Source organism: Pteropus medius, unplaced genomic scaffold (assembly GCF_902729225.1).
Source record: "Pteropus medius unplaced genomic scaffold, Ma_sr-lr_union100, whole genome shotgun sequence".
Lineage (NCBI taxonomy): Eukaryota > Metazoa > Chordata > Mammalia > Chiroptera > Pteropodidae > Pteropus > Pteropus medius.
The window spans coordinates 13,888,128-13,907,484 of NW_024349225.1; the positions used below are offsets into that span (position 1 = coordinate 13,888,128).

Genomic DNA, 19,357 nt, shown 5'->3' on the forward strand with positions numbered 1-19,357 from the left:
TATATATATTTTTTGCCTTATCAGGACTTCCTTCGGTGCTGTTATGTCTCCAGAAATATCCCATTTGCCTTGAAATTTTTACACGTACAGCATCTTGAGAGAAGCTGCTTATTTGTAACCAGTCTGTTCTAAGACAGGAAGGTTCTGCTTCATATTCTTAGGACACCTAAACGAATAAAAACAGTCCTGAAAATGATTAGCTATGAAAAATTCACACAATAGCACGCTGAACTTTCAAAAGCAAAGCCAAATTTCTTTGGGGACCAATCACATAACAAATCTCAAAACAAGTTTTCCCAACCTTGAACTTGACTATGTGCAAAAGGGGAAATGAGTGTCCACGCCGGCACCAAAGGTCATAAGATAGATGGGGAAAATGATAGGGAAACAGCTTACATTTCTTATTCTTGTACAAAATGTTTTCCTTATATTTGTCAACAAGGCTATTTTTGTTAGAGGAGAACCAATGCTTACCGAAACACTTGTCTATGTAGTGGGTCCTTGGCTTACGAAGACGATATTTGCAGCTTTGAATATTGAATGGATGTGACATTTGGTAATTTGTAAGTTTTCTGAGACTAGAATTTGAATTGCATACACAACACGCAGAAAGGCAAGAATATATTGGTTAGAATGCCCCCGAGGTAGTGAGAGAGTCATTTTCTCCAGGGCTCTGTAAGTCTTAATTACATATACATAGTTTATGTAGAAAGGGTTAACGCTGTGCGTTTAAATTTCGCTTGTTTCCAATATCATGCCATAATAATCTTGTGTATATATATTTGTTCATACCGTTGCAGGTATATGAGAGAATGGTGCTGTAGGGAAAAAATATGCAGGATAAAGTAGACTGGGAAAATATCAGGTAGATCGCTGTGAAACACGGTTCTAGCCCTGTGGGACGACTCAGGGCCTTTCACACGCTAACAGGCGCTCAGACTCTGCAAGAAGCGAGTCACATCACGTTACGTTTCCGAAGCTGTTTGACCATGACGTTCTTTTCGCCTCCCTGGAAAGCAGTGTCCCATGGAACGGATTTTGTAAACCATTGCTGTGGTGGCATATATACAACTGGGGACTCTGGAAGGTCTTGGTAACCGTTTCACAGGAAAGTCAAGTGTCTTCTCTGCTTCACCTCCCAGAATCCCACCCACGCCCTCCAGAGTCTCTGGGGAGCCCTGGTGTCTCACCATGGGCAGCATTCCCTACTTCCTCTCTGTCACTCGTCCAGGGTCTGGGTCTCAAGAGTGAACTTCTCAATACTAGCCTGGCCATTTCTCACCTGGCCAGGTGGATAAGCTCCTTTTTTTTTGTTTTTTTTTTTTTTTAGGATTGAGGCATGCTAACAATTATTTATCCCTGCTCTAAAGGCCAGGCAAATTCTCTGTTGCCATCCAGCACAGCCAGCTTTGGCTGATCACCTCTGAATAGCTAAGTCTAAAATCAGCATTTCAAACAATATTTTACATGGTACTATTTACTGAGTAACTATATATGCCAAGTGCTTTATTCACATTATTTCATCTTTTTTATTTTTTTAACCACAGCATTATGATGTAGAAAAAATGCTCATTTTACAGATATCATTCTATTTTACAGTGTGAAACCTGAACTTCAGAGAGATTTAATACCTTGCTCAAGGTCACACAGCCAGTGTGACCTTGAGCAAGGTATTGTGACAATACCCAGCATTTTTTGTTTTGCTGATCTGCATAACAACAATGACCAGGTTTTTCTGCTCTTCCGTGATGCTTCCCGGTCATGTAGCAAAGCGAACACCCTAGTCAAGCATCTATGAGACAAAGACAACCCAAAAGAACTTAAATTTGCTTCTGTTTGCTGACTGTTTCAAGGGGGAAAGTGACTCACTTCTGACCACTCCAGATAATCATCGTAATTCTCCAGAGAGTTTTTAGTGGGGATTACGGCTGGCTCACAGTGGAGAAAGTGTTTCATTTCCCTGAGCCAGACCAGGCTGTCTTAAGGGAAACATTCCACTTGTTAGAATCACAGATAAAGATGCTCCCATGGCAATTACCTTAAGACAGATTGACCGGAGGCAACTTTTTGAGATAAAGCCGAGCTTCTTAAAAAGGTATTGTTCCTCTCTTCCTGTCTTCCTATCTACTAGCGGCAGAGATGAGGCTTTGCTGGCTTCGTGAAACTGCCCTCTGTATTCCGGTAACATTCCCCAGAGAATGGCTTGTGGATTTTTAAACTGATTTCTCTCCAAAATCAACATTGTTCAACAACAAAGAAACTTCTATTTATCAGAGGCCAAGGAAGCCAATATCCAGAGAGCACAGAGATTCTATTTTGAGAGTCAGCCCCAAATCTTCTTCCTCAGTCCCTTTCCTGGATATTCTTCATTGTTGGGTTTGTCACGTGTCATCCTAGGTGCTCTGCTCCGCATAAACATGAACTTTGCAACCAGCCACATTGGCAAACAAGGTGAAGTGGAGACGGCTGACCACCGTGACTCCTACATAACGTCTACGTGGCCATTTTCTGTGGACAGGACACACTGACACACACACACAGAGGCAGTGCCAGGGTGGCCAGGTCCAGGCCAGGATTCTTCTTGCTAGATGTCCTCATTATAAAGGAGGTCAACTTCTTACTTTTGTGCTAGCATTGTGTAGTTTTAATATGAAGGTTATAACTTCCCAGAATTAGTTGGGAGGTTCAACATATTCCAGCAGAATTTTAAGATTATTGTTAGGAGGGTTTACAAATGCTATAAGTCGGCGTGATTTCTTCTTGAGAAAAATCTTCTACTGCCTTTAAACACAGTAACATTACTTTAGCGGCATATAGCATTCGAGCCTCATTATTTTCAGTGGAAGTGCACCCCTGACGAGGGGCTCCCAGCTCCCCTTGATCTGGCTACCACTGAGCCCTCAGCATGGCGGGGGTTTGGGGATGGCGATTGGGGCTCATCAGCCTTCTCACTCAGCTTCTCAAGAGCCGCATTTAGTTTGGCATTCGGCGATATCGATATCGAGGCTGGTGGCCTTGCTAGATGCTTTTCTGTCCTTATAGCGTGGGACATTAAGAAGGAGGAAGAGAGCGCACACTTCCGTGTTAGGATGCTGGCTGCTCGGAAATCCATGACCAGGACACACGAGCAAACGTTTCACGTGTTTCAAGTGACTTCGTTCATTTACTCATTCAACTAGCTGTGGTCATGTACGAAAAGCCAGCCTGAGATGATGTCTGCGGTGCAACAACAAATAAAATACTCTATGAGAAAGGATCATAATAATCCCCCAAATACCCCCGGTTCTCAGTGAAAATATGGACAATAGCAACTAATGGACAGTAAGTAAAACTGGAAAACAGAAACGTCGTGTATGGGAAAACAGCTCCGTGTAGCGGATCAGCCCTTCCACCTCTCTTTTTTTAGAACAATTCAGCCAAATAAAATTCTAATTTACTGTTGGACATTGTTTGACACATACACTGTGCAGGCCAAAATATAAACAGCAACTCCATAGACCAAAAAAGGGAAAAATAAAATAAATAAAATAAATAAAATAAATAAAATAAATAAAATAAAATAAATAAAATAAAATAAAATAAAAATAAAATAAAATATAAAATAAAATAAATAAAATAAAATAAAATAAACAAATACATAATAACATGAATTAATTAAGTAAAATAAAGGCTGCCGTGCCCTATTCGCCGTCCACCTCCCACCTTGGAATGTAAACACGGTCACCTTTGGGTAGAGAGCCTGCCTTGGGCAGCACATGGCAGATGACCCGCGTCATCCACCACCCCACCAAAACCGCAATGAGAATTTGAAAGATGGGAGGAGACCCCCTCAAATTTCCATGGCCTGGCTTTTTTCCCTAAAAGTACTTTAAAAGAGAAAATTTCTTACTTTTATTTACATTTTATATTTTTGTACATATCGTTAGGGGTTAGCCATTTTTAATGATATCAGATGACCAAGCCAGGCTTCAGAGTGTTTTCTATTCTACTTCTGACTTTACTTATGGTGAAAACGTCAAGTTATTTAAACTCTCTAAGCCTTAGTGTCCTTGTCTATAAAATGGGGATAGTAACACCTAGTTCCTAATGATGTCATGATGAACAAGTATCTTGGTAAATTGAAAGTTGATTTCGCCTCTGGTGTGAAGGGACTAATTCATGGTAGTTGCTAGACTAATAATCATAATGATGGTTCAAGAAGTAGAACTGACAAAGTGAAGGGTCCACGTGTGTGACCTCGGTTCACAGAGTGAAGGAATAAGTGCGATATAAAAACTAACGGAGTTGGGTCATCGGGAAAGATGAGTGCCAAGGGGACGTGGGTGGGACGCTGTAATCCCGCTCTACTTTGTACGTTTCGTTGCCATTTCAAGGTCCGGGCCATCCTTGGATTCAGGGAGTTAGTCTCACTTCTGAGCAAAGGTGATACAATAAGCACCACGTCAGAAAACACATCATCACAGATTTGGCCTTGGCACTCCAGTACTGATTTAGGCAAGCCATTCCCCGAGTTCCTAGATTGCAGCTCTGACTAAGTCCCCACTGTGGTAGGCAGAATGCTAAAGATGCTCCCACCCCGAGATTCCTGCCTTTTGGTCATCCAAACACCAATCTAGGTACCGCTGAGAAGAGATTTTGCAGATGGAATTAAGGTCACCAATGAACTGACTTTCAGAGAGGGAGATTATCCTGGATTATCTGGGTGAGCCCAGTATAATCACAGGAGCCCACAACAGCAGGAGCGGAGGCAGCAGAGTCAGGCAGGGAGACGCAGAGGAGGAGGCAGAAGAGCGAGGAGGCAGAGGAGACGCCGGGGGGACCTGCAGAGAGGGCCTCGGGCTGCCATTGCTGGTTTGGAAGATGAAGGGGGCCATGAGCCAGGGCATACAGGTGGCCCTTGAAGCTGAGAATGACTCCTGAACCACAGCCAGCAAAGAAACAGGGACCTCCGTCCTACAACCACGAGGAACTAGATTCTGCCAACGATATCAGTGACCTTGGAAGTGGATTCTTTTCAGAATCTCTCAAGAAGAGCCCAGCTGGCTGACACCTTGAATTTGGCAATGTGAAACCCAGTGCAGAGAAACCAGCTGGGTCCCCTGTACTTCCAACCCACGGGAACTATGAAATAACTTGGCTCGTTTTCAGGCATTAAATTTGTAGTAATTTGTTACCGCAGCGATAGAAAACTAACATATCTATCTCGTCCCAGCACAGCATACAGATCCATGTTTGGAAACCTAAATTAGATCCAGCTGTAAGCCCCCGTGACCCTTTGTGGAGGGCCTTCTCTGACTCCGGGATCTGTGGGGGAGCCCTCCGCCGTGACTGACCGCAGTTGGTGGATACACCCCCCAGCTCTCTCTGCGTCCCTGCTCCCACGGGGGTAACCCGCGTATCAGCACACCCTTCATTCGTTCCTTGGTTTTCCTTCTCACTTCCTCACTCGACTCCCAAATAAAAGACTTGCAGCCACGTGCTTGTCACAGGGTCTGCTTCAGAAGGAACCCAGCCTAGGACGTTGAACCCACAGGTCAGGGTGGGGCTGCGAGAAGCCAAGGAGGTTGCTGGAACCTTTTTTCTTCCACGCAGAAGCTCAGGTATGCTTCCCTGCCTAAGTTTCCATCTGCACAGGCATGGAGTCATCCTAAAAGCTTTAGAATAACGGACATGGGTCTGAATCCCTGCTCGACCGCTTGTCAGCGGGAAAAAAAACACAGGCAAGTTACTTATCCTCTGTGTTTCATCCTATAAAAAATGGAATTAATGTCCACCTTTCATTTGGTGAAATTCGTATGAAGTAATGAATGGAAAGCGCTTGATGCACAGTAGGCACTCTGTATATGGTATTATTATTAACGATTAGCTAAAAATTTCACAGCAAGGAAAATAATGAACACTTGGATTGAAACCAGCAGGATATTGTCCGATATTTATACATAATGTTATAATATGCTACAGCTGCAGAGACTATGGTCGAGCATCTTTGGTTCTTAGATGGGAAATCTGAGCCTTGAAAAGGCAAAGAAGCTTTACTCCAAGGCACAGAGCCAATGAGTATAACACAGCAATCTCCTATTATTCAAAAAGTGACCACCAGGATTTTTCTGCTGTGAGGCACCTAGCACAAAGCTAACAATAGTCCTTCAGGAAACTTCTGACTTACAAAACAAGCAGCATCGGCGGCCAAGGAAAACAAGCAAGGGGGCTTCACTCAAATCCAGGGGCATTTTCCCCCTGTTACGACTGTCGGCAAACAGTCTGGCTACATTCAGGAAAAGCTCTGTCAATTCACCAGCCCGCCCCTACTTGTTTCTTCCGCTCTGGGAATTCACCAGACTTGGCTCATTTTGAAGATATTCCTATTAGTTAATTCTTAGATCCCAAAACGCAAAACGGAAGCTTCAAGATAAGATTCTGCCAAGTAGGAAGCAAGGAAACACATTAAAATGATGTTTTAGTATCATCTAGAAAGTTTAGAAAGGGGAATTAGCAGGATTACAGGGTCTTTTTAAATCGGAGGAGAAAAAAGAATAACTTAATATATACACACCTATGTTACTTCTCTAGTAGCCATTCTTTCCTTGGCTAAAAACCATTTAATTTCCTTATATAAGAATTCAAAATACCCACTCACCCTAAATATTCCTTATGTTTGCCCAGCACTGTTACCAGTGGGGCCTCTAGCCTTCCAGTAGAGAGGGTGTTGGGATTAAGAGCAGTGACATTTGGACCAAAATCCTGGTACCTACAGCAGAGCAGCAGCCACTGGGGCTTCTGACGAGTCTCTCCCAAACTGGGTGGCGCTGGGCCAACATATCTCAACGTGTGGTACGATTTGGGCATCCGTCTCCGAATCACCTGAGATATTCATTTACAGTGCCGATGCCTGGACCCCAGCCCAGACCTACTGAGTCAGAGTCTCTGGGTGTTGGACCAGAAGATGCCGTTTTAAACGAGCTACCCGGTGAGTCTTCTTCATATGAGAGAGATCTGAGAACCCCATTTTTTTCCCTGGGGGTGGGAACAAAGCCAGGGACAGCGCCCATGGTGCCTACCTGACTCAGATGTCCTAAGATGTCTACAAATCCCAAACGAGTGAACAAGCCTTCCCTCTGAGATGGATCTAGAGGGAACCAGACCAGTTTTCCAAACAAAACGCATATGTTTCGATCAAACAAGGAACGCCATTCCACACTGGGATGGTACACTGATATAAACTCTATTTCACAATTTTGGGTGTGCATTTATATTCTGCAGATAGAATCGAATCTTTACTGGGATGTCCTCTCCCTATCCTACACTTTGCAGAAGTACTTCAGATGTTAGCAGAGGAGAACTTGGGCAGCAGGTAACCCCGGTTTTCAAAAAAGAAGTGCCCAGCGACATTGCCCAGAGACGAGGAAACCAAGGGCCTCGGGAAAGCCAGAGGTGGCCGCTTCGCCCCCGTCAGCAGTGAGGAAGCAAAGTGAAATTCATGCCTTGGCAGGTGGTCTTGACCCATGTGGGCATGGCTGGAGCCACTTCCCGTTAAACCAAACGATCTCCTGGCTACTGACAGTGTACAGGACGGCCTTGGATGAAACCGCAGCATTTGTCTTAGGAACACCAACGTTCCTTTTCTGGCTCTCTGTCGCTCCTTCGAGCATGCCCCCTCGCCACAACGATGAGAACGAGCTGGCCTGGGCCCAGGAGCGAAAGCGTTCCAGTCCTTGGTGCCCCATTAAAGGCTGTGGAGGAGGGCAGGGGACTTCCAGGACAGGGGCTGATGAGGCGGGAAGTGTGGTGCCTCAGAGACCACACGGCCCTGGTGGTGGAGCCTGGGGTGTGGCCTTGTGTGTTCCGTCTTCTCGCCTCTTCTCTTTGCCTACGCCAGGATGGGCATCGTAAAGGGACCCACGTGAAGCCAGAGTTGAAAGGGTTCAGAGACTCAGTGGAGCCTCGAGACACCTCTAACCGTCCTGTTATGTGGGGGCAATCAGGTTTATTTGGGAAGGGCAGGTAAGATTCCACATCCCCAGCTACTCAACTCTCGCCCGATTTCCTCTTCAGCTCATTCCTGGTCTCCAGCGAGGGGGTGCCCTGACGGGAAAGCACAGGTGAAGAAGCTACAGTTGGCTGTCAGCGCCCCCACTGCGCTGGCATCCCTCCACGACAGGGAAACCCATCTGTCTGTGGCCTCGTCAGCAACCTGAGAGCTTGAAGGAAGCCACTCAGCTCCCAGGACCCTGGGTACCTGATCTGCAGGCCCAGCCTCAGGGCCTTCCCCCGGGAGAGTGTAGCTTCCCCGCGGGTCTGGAATATCATACCTCTGGGAACAGCAATAACGACAAGTTACCTTTGCTCACACATCTCTTCCACTCCGCCCTCTCATCCCTCCCCGGAGTTCTGTCAGCTCACATTTAAAGCAATCATTCTGCACTTCAGCTGCACGGAGAATTTGCTCATGAACCAGAATCTCCTAGAAAGTGTGACATGCGGTCAACAACCTGTCCTAGGTGCAGCTCGGCCTGCGTGGTTGCTTCTCTGTCCTCTTTCTCCTCACACGCTGAGGACCTGGGGCCCGTCCCCACTGCTTTCTCTGTCTACTGCTCACGGGGTCGCCTTCCCGCCTTCCCGCCTCAGAATTGAAGCACGGCCCTCTTGGCAGAGAGCTGGGATGACCGTGTCGTTCTTGGAGGAAGTGGGCAAGGGGAGGACAGGGGATGGCAGAACAGGGGCTCATCGTGGGGCACGGTTTGGGGTGGCAGTTAGGGAAGCCAGCTCTAGAGACTGACGGCCTGGATTTCAGCCCCTTGGCTCTGTGCTTCGGGATGAGAAAAGTAAAATCTTTGGTGCCTCAATTTCCTCATCTGTAAAATGGGGATAATAACAGTACCCACTTCATAGGCTGTTGAGGATTGAATGAATAATCATAGAGACAAACACGCAAAATACTCAGAACAGACCGGGCACATAGTAAGCATTAATAAATGTTAGAGATATGTTCTAAATAAATGTTAGAGTTATTATTTCTAGTAATTTAGCCATAACTATACACAGAATCTTGTGACTCATTCCTCTGCGAGACAGTGCACCTCCAAATGGGTTGAGGTGGTAGGCGAAAGAGGAGAAAGACGAGGGTGACCCAGTGCTGACAGCTCGGGTGAGAAAACTGAGGACAGCGGTCCCCAGAGACATCGCTATTCTTAGTTTGTGTACGTTCATAAAATTCTATGACAACCACAATTACAGAAGACATACTGCTAATCAGCAAAGCTTTTCAACTTTTTAAAGATGTTTTATGTTCTTAGAATTAAAAACTATGCATCTGTGGCATGTGAATAGAATTCATGTAAAATAAAAAAGGTAGACACAAAAAGAATTGGTTTTGACGGGCAGGGTCTCTGACATCACTGTGATTTTTAGCATTGTGGGTTTTCCCAGGGAACTGTCAGGACTCTGCTGGGAAATTCCTCTTCACAGGGCTTGGTTGTACCCTCCCGTTACTCACAGGAAGCCAGCTCTCCTATAAAGGAACTCCGGCAGGAGCTGTGCTCAGCTGTTCTTGGCTGACTTAGCACTAGAAGTTCAAGAGCAGCACGAGGCAGAAGCAGCAGAGACGCTCCGGGAGTCGGATTTGGAACCAACCTCGATACGAAACGGTAAGTCATTACAAGAGCAGCCTTGGGCATGACGCTCAGGTGACCGGCATGAACGAAGCCTTCTGATCAAAGACGTGGGGAGACTCTCATTGTATCCAGACTAGTTAAAATCTAGTTTTTCTTTTTGACTTAAATGATGAAAACCTTAAATTTGGTATCTATTCATTCAGATACACATCTTTGAAATAAAGACTGTGACACTGGAATCCTTTACCTAAAATCTTATCATGCTGCTGTAAACATCACTGCAGGGCGATGCGAGTAACTGGTTATCTGCGAGTCACTCTGTAACTGATTTTGTACCCTCCCCCCAACAGCCTTTCAAGTCGGATCTTCGGATGAGAAGAACTGGAGTCATGACTGCTTCGCAGCTTCTCTCTGCTCTCATTCTAGGTGAGTCGGTGCCATTAGTTGGATCAGGGATCCCCATCCTCCATCCTTGGCACTACTGAAAATTTGGAGCATATCATTCTTCCCTGTGGGGGGCCACCCAGTGCACAGTAGGATGCTCAGCAGCATCCCTGGCCTCTCCCCGCGATGTGTTTTGCCCTGGACTAGGGGCCACCTCCTTCGCCTCCGCGTCTCAGCTTCCTTACGTGTGAGGTGTTGCTCATAAAACGAACACCTACGCTGGAGGCGCTGCGAGGGCGCAGTGCTGGGGTGCAGATTAGGTGCTCAAAAAGCTGTGATTCTGATTACTGCTCCACTGTAAAGTTACTGATAGGTTACGGTAGGTGAGCGCAGGTAAAGCAGTAAATGGGAGTTTCTCCATCCATACCCCTTCTTACTTTGGAAAAGGTAAAAAGAGTTTGAGTCATCCCAAAGGTCACTCTGCCAAAAATGAGACCATACAAAGCCCCGTTAAGAGGCAGGCCGCAGTGGGACTGAGCCTTCTCCCTCCTTCCATCCTGTCCCCCTTAGCGCTCCTCCTGTGTGAGGAGGGTGGCGCCTGGTCTTACAACGCTTCCCCGGAGCCCATGACGTTTGACAAGGCCAGCGCTTACTGTCAGGAGAGGTACACCCACCTGGTCGCCATTCAAAACCAGGAGGAGATCCGGCACCTGAACGCCACGTTCGACTACTCTCCAAGTTACTACTGGATTGGGATCAGGAAGGTCAACAATCAGTGGGTCTGGATAGGGACCCAGAGGCCTCTGACGGAGGAAGCCCAGAACTGGGCTCCGGGCGAACCGAACAATAAGCAGAGCGACGAGGACTGCGTGGAGATCTACATCCGGAGACACAAGGACGCCGGCAAGTGGAACGACGAGCGGTGCAGCAAGAAGAAGCTCGCCTTGTGCTACACAGGTGCGGCCGGGCGGGTGGCGCGGGCAGTCTCGGCATCTCGCCGAGTCCCTGGTGGTCTGCGGGAACGGGTCCCTGTGGTGATTTTATGTCCTAAAAGATATGGTTTTAAGGCATTCTGGTTGCCTGGTAAAGAATCCCTTTTTGCTTCTTTGTGTGACCGTAGGCAAGAATACATACACACACACGCACACACACACACACACACATGCACACACACACACACAGCACACACATATAGCCCTAACACGCACATAGTGTGCATACACACACACAGGGCAGGGGGACGAGCTTTAGAGCTTGTGATAAAGTGAATTCTCTGTTCTTGGTGCCAGTTGCAGCTGTACCCTTGGACATCTGTATGTTCACATCAAGGTTTAAAACAAGTTAAGCCTAGAACTCAGCTTTGGTGTCCCGTAACATTCAGTTACAGTCTCTGGCACTCCGTATCACTGGTGACATCTCTGTTGCACACTGCTGATCCTAATCTCAAAGGAACTTACCTTCCTTGTCATGAATTATGTTTTCCACAGCTGCCTGTACCCAAACATCCTGCAGCGGCCGTGGTGAGTGTGTGGAGACCATCAACAACTACACCTGCCGGTGCCACCCCGGCTTCAGTGGACTCAGGTGTGAGCAAGGTAAGTCTCCATCTCACCTCTTCCTTCCCTTGAGGTGGTAGCACCATCCCGTGTCCTAGCTGGCTGTGGTGTCAGCTCTGCATGTCTTCCCTTTCCCTGGGGCACATGGTGACACCAGACTGGTGGTTAAGGGCTGAGCCTCTGGGATTCAAATCCCAGAGTCACCACTTAGCAGTCATGGCGCCTCGAATGGGTGGCTGAACCCACTGAGTCCCAGCTTCCTCCCTGTAAATGAGGATGACGACGGTCCTAATCTCATAGGCCTGGGGTTAGGGTGATGTGAACAAATGCAGACACACCGTTTCCGCGGGGCCTGGCACACAGCAAGCGTCCGATGCGCAGTAGTCGTAGGTCCCAGTCTCCGTCCCACTTTACGGGAGCTGAGAGAGGCCCAGGACTGACTTGCATTCCCTTTTCAGTTGTGACCTGTCAGGAGCGGGAAGCCCCCGCGCACGGGAGCCTGGTTTGCACCCACCCTTTGGGGCGCTTCAGCTACAACTCCTCCTGCACCGTCAGCTGTCAGGAGGGCTACCTGCCCAGCAGTACCGAGGCCACGTGGTGCACGTCCTCGGGGGCCTGGAGCGCCTCCCCTCCAGCCTGCAACGGTAAGTCTCCAGGCATGGTGGCACGCGGAGCACTCCCCGGGTCCTCCCTCCTGCCACAGCTTCTCCTAAAATCCAACGTGGAATGTTTCCAAGCTCTAGGGAGAGCTCTCTTTGTCGTTTTTAATCAGACTCATCCTCTCAGCCAGTACAAATGGCCGAGATGGCTCTTGCTCGGTATGAGAGAGGTTTGTTGTCCATTTGAAGTGGGTGTTTCTGGTGATTTGTAGAACACGTGACACAGCAGAACCACACTCCAGAACTCTTAATGACTCTCACCTTCTTTCCCTGTTTAACGTCAACAATGGACAAATTTAGGACCATGATAATCAAGTAGTCTCTATATTTTTTCTCTCAGTCTTATCTTTCTAGGCCAGAGACGAAAAACTCTTTCCTCCAGGGCCTACTGGACTAAAATAAATGAGCATCCTTATCATGACATTAAGTTGTGATAAAAGTCATAAATCCTGATTTAGTATCTGCTCTTTCCCTTCGTTTTTGCCTTATATAAAATAGTTGAGAGATCTGACAAGAGATTTGATCAAATAGATCAGAGGTCCCTCAGCATAGTCAATGTAAAAATCAGAAAGATGAACAAAGCATAAAAGCATTATTGCGGGTGTACGTGTCCCCAAGAATAATGTGGGACTTCCAGGATCCCCGCTTCAAAGGCAGCTTCCTTGCTCTGGTATAAGCTCCAGTGCAACAGGAAGTGACATATCGTTCTTCTGTGAAATTCATGGTGCTCTTCTGAATCCCCAGTGGTTGAGTGTGATGCTTTGACACGCCCTGCCAATGGACGCGTGGAATGTTCTCAAAGCCCCGGGAGCTCCCCATGGAACACGACCTGTGCATTTCACTGTGAGGAAGGATTTGAACTACTGGGGCCCCAGCACCTCCAGTGCACCTCGTCCGGGAACTGGGACAACGAGAAGCCAATGTGTAAAGGTAGAGCTGCTCCATGTCCAGGTTCACTGCGAACATTCTCTTCCTCACCCTGTGCTTGAAGTGGCCAAGCCAGACCCGCTCATATAAATGGGTGCCTGTGTTACAGCTGTGACGTGCGGTGCCATCGGCCATCCTCAGAATGGCTCTGTGAGCTGCAGCCATTCCCCCGCCGGAGAGCTCACCTTCGGGTCATCCTGTGACTTCACCTGCGAGGAAGGCTTCCGGTTGCAGGGACCGGCCCAGGTTGAATGCACGGCCCAAGGGCAATGGACACAGCGAGCGCCAGTGTGTGAAGGTAAGCCCACAGGTCACCCCTGTACACACCCCCTTGCCTCACGCGCAGCGACCCCCAGGCCGAGCAGCTAGCGTGAAACCAGACGCCTGCTTGAACTGCGGAAATCAGATCTGATGGGCAACATTCATCTTATACCTTGGGATTCATATAAAAGAAACAATGCTCACGCAGGGAAAGAATCACATGTAATGAGAAAGGGTGCTTTGCTGGTTTTGTCACAGTGCTTTGCTGGTTTTGTCACGGTGCTGTGCCGATGCAACTTGACAGGCACTGGTGTGGAGTAAGCAGATGCCTTAATCTAAGGGGAGTCACACTGGAAAATTTCAGAAGGAGGATCGGGAGAATATGACTTGATGCTATAACTTTTGTCAAACCTTTCTTCTAAAATTGCTCATAACTAGCAGTGATGAGGCTGCTTCAAGCGTGGTGTCGGCTATAGAGACACCCTTAATACATAAACACCAAAATCTAATTCACTTTAAACACCAAAATTTAATTCACTTTAAAGCGAGAGCAAAAACATTAAAAATAAGCAATATTCTTATAGCCAAATATAGCACAGAATAATTTCCAGTGGCAAAAAGTCACAAGACCAAAACCAAGCTGCAGAACAGACAAGTTTTATGTGGCTGCCTTCCTCCCCATCTTCCCCTCTCGCTGGCATTGTCTGTGAGCATCTGGGACCCATCGTGGTTCTCTGACTACACAAAGTTTTTCTCTTGGCCCTAACTTCCTTTGCATGGCAAACAGTGCTCAGAAATCCCTAGTCTTCTAATTAGTGCCATCGTCGACAAAGGGATTGCAATTCAAAGAACACCCAGCCATCTTCCCCGTTGTCCAGGGGGTCACAGTCTTGAGTTCTCCGAGTGTTGCTTTGTCCAAAACGAACTGGGTTCACTCAAATCCCAAGGACCGTCCTGTTCCACTGCAATATTTTCTGACCGTTGTTTTGGTGTCTCAGCTTTCCAGTGCAAAGCCTTGTCCAGCCCAGAGAGAGGCTACGTGAATTGTCTTCCCAGTGCTTCTGGAAGTTTCCAAAGCGGGTCCAGCTGCGAGTTCTCCTGTGAGCAGGGATTTGTGTTGAAGGGATCTGCCAGGCTCCAGTGTGGTCCCACAGGGAAGTGGGACAGTGAGGAGCCCACATGTGAAGGTACATGTTTTGTTTTTAGTTTAAGATAAAGCTCTGGACGAGCCAGGGACCTGGTTACTTGGAGAAACCTGTTGCTGCCTGATATAAACAAACTTCTAACGACCCTGCTCGTGTCCTCCAGCTGTGAAATGTGATGCTGTCCGCCAGCCCCAGAGTGGCCTGGTGAGGTGTACCCACGCCCCTGCTGGGAGATTCACCTACGGGACCTCCTGTGCCTTCAGCTGTGAGGAAGGCTTCCAACTACACGGGGCAGCTCAGCTCGAGTGCACAGCTCAGGGACAGTGGACACAGGAGGTCCCCTCCTGCCAAGGTAAGACTCTGTTCAGACTTTAAGGGGCACAGGGCAAGTATGATTCTCTGACCCTAGATGCCCCAAGGGGCCTGATCCTAATTTCCACATGCTGAACACTAAGTAGTGCTCAGTTACGTCTGCTGCCGACTCTTCGGCCAGGCTTCGCAGTCCCCGGTGCTCTCCCTAACCTCTGCCCGTGTGCCGCTCGCTTGCAGTGGTGCAGTGTCCAGGCCTGGACTTTCCTGGGCCAGCCGACGTGAACTGCAGCGGGGCGCCAGTGTTCGGTGCGCTGTGCGTGTTTGCGTGCCCGGAAGGATGGACGCTCAACGGCTCGGCAGCTCTGACGTGTGGTGCCACGGGACACTGGTCTGGGGTGCCGCCTACCTGCGAAGGTGAGGCGTTGCTTGGTGGTGGTCTGGGGGACTAGAGAGGAAAAGGGGGGTTATCTGGCGACCATGATGAACTGGTCATTCTGTCCAAACCAGAAAGGTCAGAGGGTCGCCCAGGGGAGCAAACTGGTGAATGTTTAATTTTATGGGGACAGAGAGAAAACAGAAGAGGCGACGTGTTGATAGAATGGGTAAACTGTGATAATTGGGCAAAGGAGAGCTCGGGCGGAAAGGAGAATGAGAGAATGAGAAAGCGGGGAGGGGGAGGGAGAGGGGGAGGGGGGATGAGCCGTGCTCGCCGAGGTGCAGTGTGGGGCCTGGCAGCGGGGACACCGGCTTGTGAAAGCTGGGGTAGATCTCGAAGGCCTTTAATGCCCCGTCTCCCTCTCCCGTGCTGAACCACATGGCTCTCTGCTCTGTGCACGGTACTCAGGGCGCAAGGGAAAGGGCCGGTGACCCGCACGGGAGGACTGCAGACGGGCCCTTCTTGTGACGGTCCTCCCCATTTCCTTAGCTCCCGCGACGTCCAACGTCCCCTTGGCAGTCGGGCTCTCGGTCGCTGGAACCTCCCTCCTGACGTTAGCATCGTTTCTCTTCTGGCTTCTGAAACGTCTTCGGAAGAAAGGTGAGGGAGATGATGAATGTACTCCAAAAGCGTTTTTGAAAAATACATCTTTTCTGTCATCCATGAGTCAGATTTAAATCTCTCGCAGGTTTAAACAGTAGTTAGAATCTAGTTACTAGATGAATGATAAGCTGCAGCACAACCACACAGAAGTCTTAGGGAAGGGGTTTACCGCGCAGCTCGGAGCTGCCAGGAAATGCCATTCGCACTGAAGTCTCCGATGCTCAAAGAGCTGGCGACGAGCCTGCCGTGGCCAGTGCTCCCAGCGGAATGGACAAGATGTTTCCAGGAAACTTATTTAGAATGCAGGCTTAAGTCAGGGAGTGTCTTGTAGGAAACATGCAAACACATCTCACCACATTCATGGTTTGGCCTACAGAGTGTTTTTGAATTAAGTTCTGATGTTGACAAGATAGGAAATTCCACACTGAGTCCAGATTTGAGACGTGTCATGAAATTGATGGCTGAACCTGGCAGGCTGAGCCTGGGGCTATTTGCTTGTGGTAGAAAATGCTGGGCCCCTCGGCTGAGCCACCGCTTTGCATTCCGCCCCGGGTGCCACCAAGCTGTGCTGGTGCCCTGATTACTACAGGGGCCCTGAAGCATTGCGTTTGCAACTCCTGATGATGCAGAGTCCTCCTGTTTCTGGATCTGATATGTCCTTGAAGTCGTTTAGTCCAAATTAATGGTTTTCTTTTTCTTGCAGCAAAGAAATTTATTCTTGCCAGGTAAGCTGCATTCTTGTACATAGCATGCCATCCAAACTCTACAACTTTTTTCTCGCTTCGTGTTGGAAAACAGTTCTTGACTGAGTGTTCTCGTGTATTCCACAGCAGTTGCCAAAGCCTTCAATCAGATGGGTCCTACCAAACGCCTTCTGAGTCCATTTAAGTCCCAGGGCATCGGGTAAGCCTGGAGAATCGCATGTGGCTTTGAGAGAAGATACCCTTTTCACGTGTTCTGTTGCTCCTTAACCCTCCAAGTCTGCTGCTTTGGGGTTGGGGGTGGGGAATCACCACCTTCCCTGTATTTTATGAAATGCTGCTTCATTTGTTTATAGAAGGAGGGGAAGGAGCAAGGGTCTGGCCTCTATGGACTCATTTCACTTGTGAAGGTTAACGATGACGCTGATAGCTAACCCTTACACAGCACTCACTGCGTCTAGGAACTGTTCTCAGTTAGGGATTCTACGAGGCAGCGCTGTTACTATATTTATTATTATACAGATGAAGAGAAAGAGGCACAGGGAAGTTAGGCCACTTGCTTAAACTCTCCAAGCCAGTAAGCGGTGTGACTGGGAGTGCAGGCTAGGCGGTCGGGTTCCAGAATCTGTGGTCTGAGCTACTCTGCTCTGCTTTCTGGGAATTTGGAAGGTCGAGTCCCCTCCAAATAGATATTTTTAATTAATACTTTTGTGTGTGTGCAGTTTTAGGTTTACAGAAATAGTGAGCAGGAAGTACAGACTTGCAACCTCCCCCTGGCCCCTGCCCTCCTTTGCTTCCACCATTGACATCCTGCATCGCTATGGCATTTTGTCACAGCCGACGGGCCGGTGTTGACAGTTATTATTAACTGAAGTCCACCGTTTACATTAGGGCTCACTCTCGGTTTTGACAATGTACGATGCCACGAATCCACCATTACAGTACCATACAGAATAGTTTCACTGCCCTAACTGAATAGGACTTTGGTGTTTACATTCGGACTAACCAGTACGAATACACACGGTGAACAGAAGATGAGTTTTGCTGTTGCTATTGGCATGCAGAACATCAAGTGTCCTGATGGCGCGCACTCTTATACTTGCAGGACACAAGCAAACGAGGAAATTAGGGAGACACCTGAAGATGGTGGAGACAGCGAGCAATCCTTGCATCTCAGGCCCTTACCTCCTGCACTTTTACTGCTGGGACCGCAGTGCCCAAGAGGACTTCAAAGGACCAAAGCCCAGTGCGCCAGGCCTGCCCACCACCAGAAAGACTCAGTCTTCTCTTTCCTATTCTCAGGATCTGGGAAGTGCTGGATCCTGGAGGGAAATAACCTTCCCTCCCAGGCAAAACTGAAGAGACCGAGACTCTGGAATCTCAGAATTCCTTCTCTAGTTCTTCCTTGCTCATCTTGAAATCTTGGTGGAGAAACACAGTATTTTGTGACATTTGTTTCTTTCTTTTACCCATCACAATGTTTCAGCTGCTGATTATAAAGTTGTCATAGAGTTAAGTAGTAACTGTCAAGAGCTTAGAGAAAACAAATTGGCCAATGATATTCTATTACTGACTTGGAAAAAAACAACAAACTTTTAATGCCCACAGTTGAGTGCACGGGAAAGTGTGTAAATAGTGCAAAACTTACTGAATACTCTCATGAGGAGTTCTAAGCACAGTCTTAATCACTTTTATCCCTGTGGGATTCACTCTTTGTAAAGCATCCTAGGAGACTGTGTTCTTTTTACTTGCACTGAATATATATTCCATAATTCTTAAATCAGTACATGTGAAGTAGGGGCTTGAAAATATGTAAACGTTAGGACTATGATTGGGTAATAGTTTCTTATCCTAGATCATCACCTCTTTGCTTATTATCAAAGACCAATGTTACATCTGTAGTAAATATATTTCAAGAAAAGGGCAAATACTGCTCCCTAGCAATGAATAATGGTAAGCAGTGTAAAATTTTGAATATTTTACTACAGTTGCTTTTAAAAACACAAATAGGATCAGGAGAGTAAAAGCAAATGGCACACACCTGTACACTGTCAGGGTTTTTTTTTTTTTTTCAGAAATGTGTGGTTTCCATGACGAACACCTCCATGAGGCCACATGTTCTGATTTGACAGAAGCGTAAAGGCAGATAGATGAAGGCACAGTGCTGTGAACGTGGCTGTTGAAAGATCATGTAGAAATGCAATGTGCTCCACGCTCCTGAGAAGATGTTGAACAGAGAATTCTTGCACAGCACGTCAGACTCTGAATCCGTGGCAGGGTCATTCATGTAAAGGCTTCATTTCGTGAATTTTTATGAAGCGAAGATGTCTAATAATTATTTCTTAATTGTTTTATGGTTTGTTAGGCTGTTCTTGAAGAGAGAAAAGCCTGTATGAGCAAGTATTTACGCTTTTTTATAAGGGAGTTTAAAATTCCTAAGGAATCCAATTATTGGTTGATGACTGGCAATGAGAAATTCTCGGTCAGTAATTGCCAAAGCTGCTCCAACCTCACAGGCTGTGAGGATCAAAACTCTCCCATACTTCCATCGACTTAGCATGTATTAAAAAAGCAAAGTTTCAGAGAAGCATTGGCTGCGTAGTGGCAAGGGCAAAGCCAAAAGTAAACAGAGAGAGATGATAAGCATCAGAACAGCAGAGGTTTCTAAGGGTCAAAAAAACTCTGAGAAACGAGAGAGAAAAAAACAGCTTTTGTGATCAGGCTACCTATGGAATGATGAATTACCATTATCTCCGACTGTT

The 19,357-nt window shown here is 47.4% G+C and overlaps 1 protein-coding gene across 1 annotated transcript; it reads left to right on the forward strand.

Annotated features, from left to right (window-relative positions):
• The first annotated feature begins 9,568 nt into the window (after nucleotides 1–9,568).
• On the forward strand, nucleotides 9,569–17,855 carry SELE (selectin E). The gene is made up of 14 exons (XM_039881630.1): nucleotides 9,569–9,644; nucleotides 9,962–10,037; nucleotides 10,566–10,952; nucleotides 11,483–11,590; nucleotides 12,010–12,195; nucleotides 12,955–13,140; nucleotides 13,247–13,435; nucleotides 14,397–14,585; nucleotides 14,707–14,895; nucleotides 15,093–15,269; nucleotides 15,781–15,891; nucleotides 16,598–16,619; nucleotides 16,725–16,797; nucleotides 17,701–17,855. Exons 2-13 carry the CDS (start codon nucleotides 9,983–9,985, stop codon nucleotides 16,780–16,782), a joined length of 1,857 nt encoding a protein of 618 aa, XP_039737564.1. The 5' UTR covers nucleotides 9,569–9,644; nucleotides 9,962–9,982; the 3' UTR covers nucleotides 16,783–16,797; nucleotides 17,701–17,855.
• Nucleotides 17,856–19,357: the final 1,502 nt, after the last annotated feature.

Coding starts and splice junctions, on each gene's coding strand:
- SELE (XM_039881630.1), top strand. CDS start 9,983: ATGAGAAGAACTGGAGTCATGACTGCTTCGCAGCTTCTCTCTGCTCTC. Junction 10,038..10,565: donor TCTCTCTGCTCTCATTCTAG/GTGAGTCGGTGC, acceptor TGTCCCCCTTAG/CGCTCCTCCTGTGTGAGGAG. Junction 13,141..13,246: donor CGAGAAGCCAATGTGTAAAG/GTAGAGCTGCTC, acceptor CCTGTGTTACAG/CTGTGACGTGCGGTGCCATC.